Source organism: Castanea sativa, chromosome 6 (genome assembly GCF_040712315.1).
Source record: "Castanea sativa cultivar Marrone di Chiusa Pesio chromosome 6, ASM4071231v1".
Taxonomy (NCBI): Eukaryota; Viridiplantae; Streptophyta; class Magnoliopsida; order Fagales; family Fagaceae; genus Castanea; species Castanea sativa.
This window is the reverse complement of record NC_134018.1, coordinates 52,195,976-52,199,294: the sequence shown is the minus strand read 5'-3', so window position 1 is coordinate 52,199,294 and position 3,319 is coordinate 52,195,976. Positions and strand designations below refer to the sequence as shown.

At 43.8% G+C, this 3,319-nt stretch overlaps 1 protein-coding gene across 1 annotated transcript; it reads right to left on the bottom strand.

Moving 5' to 3' along the window:
- Positions 1 to 1,074: 1,074 nt before the first annotated feature.
- Positions 1,075 to 2,595, bottom strand: LOC142640167 (uncharacterized). The gene is made up of 2 exons (XM_075814256.1): positions 2,449 to 2,595; positions 1,075 to 2,373 (listed from the first exon to the last, which is right to left on the bottom strand). The coding sequence occupies exons 1-2, from the start codon at positions 2,593 to 2,595 to the stop codon at positions 1,075 to 1,077; spliced, it is 1,446 nt and encodes a 481-aa protein (XP_075670371.1).
- Positions 2,596 to 3,319: the final 724 nt, after the last annotated feature.

Below are 3,319 nucleotides of genomic sequence, written 5' to 3'. Positions count from 1 at the left end.
AACCACTTTAGTAAGAAATTACTAAAGTATATATTTATGAAATTGGATTTCATAAATATATAATGAATAACTTTAAAGAATTAAACCGGGTACTCAAGGATAAGATGTAGTAATTTACAAAGTGGCAGTCTACATTTATGACTTTGTGTTACTACGAATATTTTATGAAGGGGTTGCATGTATAATAAAGTCTTGGGATATAATTTATTAATAAGGCCTAGAGTGCAATTATATTTATATAGTGGTATTAAATATAATTAATGGTAACTTTGGACTTGTCAAGAGTTGACGGAAAAGCCCAAGGCCCATTGGAGCTAGTGTCTTATTGGTCCCTTTTGGTCCCACTCCAAGCCACACACTAAAGCCTAATTGGAAAGGCCCAATAGGCCAACCCAATTAGATAATCAGTTAGTTATAAAGGGAGAAACATACATAATTTTTTTTTGTGAAATAAGAGAAAATAAGAAACGGTGTGTGAGAGAGTGTGAGACACACTTTCATTCTCCCTTTGAAAAACTGATCGAGAGACCACACATCTTGGGCGTAAAGTGGAATTGGAGTGAATATTAAAAGTGTTCCCAAGTGCTTCTAATCTTTGTTTTGAATTTCTCCACACCAAGGTACGCAATCTTGTTCTTAAATTCTAAAATTTACATAGTGCACGTTATCAATCATGAATGAAATAGATCCTTGTTTATTAATTCCGCTATGTGTTTTGTATGAGATACAAAACCAGAATTTTTCTTTCAGCTTCTCCTTCGACTAGTTCTACTGTCTCCAAGGCTTCCACTTTATTTTCTTCTTTCTCCTCGATCGTCCATGTATGGTTCTCCTTTGTAGCCAGGACGGCTTGGTAGCATTCCCTGGCTAGGATCTGATCTCCTTTTACTTCATCAGTACCATTCTTAGTTGGGAACTTTACCTTTAGGCAATATGTGGACGTGGCTGACTTCCATCAGTTAAGCGTGGGTCTCCCAATAATCACGTTGTAAGACGACGGGCAGTCTACCACCAAGAAGTTCAATTGACGGGTCAATTGCCTTGGGTAGGTCCCTACTGTGACTGTCAATGTCACTATGCCCTTGGGGTATACCTTGTCTCCATTGAAGCTGACGAAGGGGGAGTCAAATGGCGCAATCTTCCAGGATCTAGCTTTAGCTGCTGGAAGGCCGGTAAGTAGATGATGTCTGCGGAGCTTCCGTTATCTACAAGGATCCTCTTGGTATTGAACCCTTTGATCGTAAGCATTATAACCAAGGGGTCATTGTGGGGCTGCTTCACTCCCCTAGCATCCTCCTTGTTGAAAGACATTTCCTGGTTCGTCCGTCTTTGCTTGAACGGGGGTATCATGTGGACGCTATTTACTTGCCTCTGACATGCCTTCTTAAGGGATTTGAATGATCCTCCTGGAAATGGCCCCCTTGTGATCGTACTTATCTCCCCAATCACATCTTGTGGTGGTTGGAACGAACGATCCTCCTTCTTGGACGAGGATTCGCGCTGGCTCTTGCCGTCTCTGAACCTATTGGGTTCTCCCTTCTTCACATACCTCTGCAATTTCCCTTTCTGTATCAATTCCTCTATTTGCTCTTTTAGGTCCCGACAATCCTCAGTGTAGTGGCTATGATCCTTGTGGGACCAGTAGTACTTGTTCTTGTCACGCACGTTGGGGGATGAATGTAATTGCCTTGGCCACTTGAGGACGTGCTCATCCTTAATCTGCGCTAAAATCTTATCAACTGGCGTAACTAAAGGAGTGAATTTTACCGTTCGCGGAGTTCTTTCGTCTTTCCTTTTGTTCCCGTCAGTAGGCTGACGATTTGGACGCTCCCTCTTCTGTCCTTTGCGGTCGTCCTCCCTTTTTCCCTTCTCTTCTGTTTTCCCCACATCTTTAATGGCGGCTAGCGCATCCTCAGCATTCATGTACTTCTGTGCTTTAAGGAGCATCTCTGCCATCGTCTTGGGAGGATTCTTCGCAAGTGAGACCACGAACTCCCTAGATTTCAACCCAACTTTAAAGGTTGTCAGCTGCACTTTGTCGTCAGCTTCGTCCACCTCCAGTGTTTTCCGGGTGAAGTGTTTCACATACGACCTCAAGGTCTCTTTCTCCTCCTGCTTGATGGTGAGCAAGTGGTCTGCTGGTCTCCTCGAGCATTGTCCACCGACGAAATGGCACAAAAAGGCGCTACCCAACTGTTCGAAGCTATCAATAGATGACGTTGGCAGTTTTGTGAACCACTCCCTTGCAGCTTCTTTGAGAGTGGTGGGGAAGGATTGACACAGGATCTCATTGGGGGGCTGTTGGAGGCCCAGAGTCGTCTTGAAGGTGTTGAGGTGATCCAGAGGATCTTTCAAACCATCAAATGGTTCAAGCTAAGGCAATCGGAACTTCGATGGTACGGGGTGCTCTAAGACTGCCGAAGTGAAAGGTGAATCTGTCGTCCTGACCATTCTGTCCAAAGTTTGGTCCGTTTTCCCTCTGATGGAATTTCTCAGCTCATCCATCTCCTTCCTCATTTCTCGGAGGGGATCCAAGTTTGATTCAGTCGGAGTGGTGAGCTCCTCGTTGGTAGCCGCAAGAGCTTGTATTTGCATAGCTAAGGCTGTAGAACCTTGATTGGACTCCATCCAAATGTAACAGTTGATTGGAAACTATGTACTTGAATTTGGATACGAATATGCCGGTTCCCACAGACGGCGCCAAACTGATGAAGCACAAGTTCGTCAGTTGCAGTGAGCTCGTCCAGATGGAGCTGGATGTTTGCTTGCGTTGCAATGGAAGTAGCAATTCCCTAAAATGGTCACCGGCGTGGTGCCTGCCACAACACCTCTGATGCCAAAGTCAATATAAGGGAGTTTATAACAGTATGTCAGAATAATTTTGTATATCTTGTAATTGTCTCTATACCTTGTGTTGGCAATGTGAGGGCTTTATATATGTTGCTCTGGATTCTAGCCGTTGTGGTTGATATTGTGGTGTTAATGCCTTTCTTGGTAACGTTTCTTGCTGAGTAATGGGGTTTTAATATGCCCTCAACAGTTTGTCCAGTTGGTTTTGTAACTATACGGGGCATTATTGGTAGCATTGAATGATCCTGATATCCTCGTCGGTGATGTGGATACTTGCTTAGGCTCGTCTCAGAGAGCGGTCTCGTCTATCGCATTGAACTCGTCCATAGTTGATTTCGTCAGTCCCATCAATAAATATGAAAAATAGCGGTAAACTCGAAACAGTATATTGGTATTGACCGGTATCGAAAAATGTCGTTCTGCTGGTCAAACCAGTACAGTTTCTGGTACGAGATTGACTCCCTTGGTC

Coding starts and splice junctions, on each gene's coding strand:
- LOC142640167 (XM_075814256.1), bottom strand. CDS start 2,595: ATGCAAATACAAGCTCTTGCGGCTACCAACGAGGAGCTCACCACTCCG. Junction 2,374..2,448: donor ACCAAACTTTGGACAGAATG/GTCAGGACGACA, acceptor CGATTGCCTTAG/CTTGAACCATTTGATGGTTT.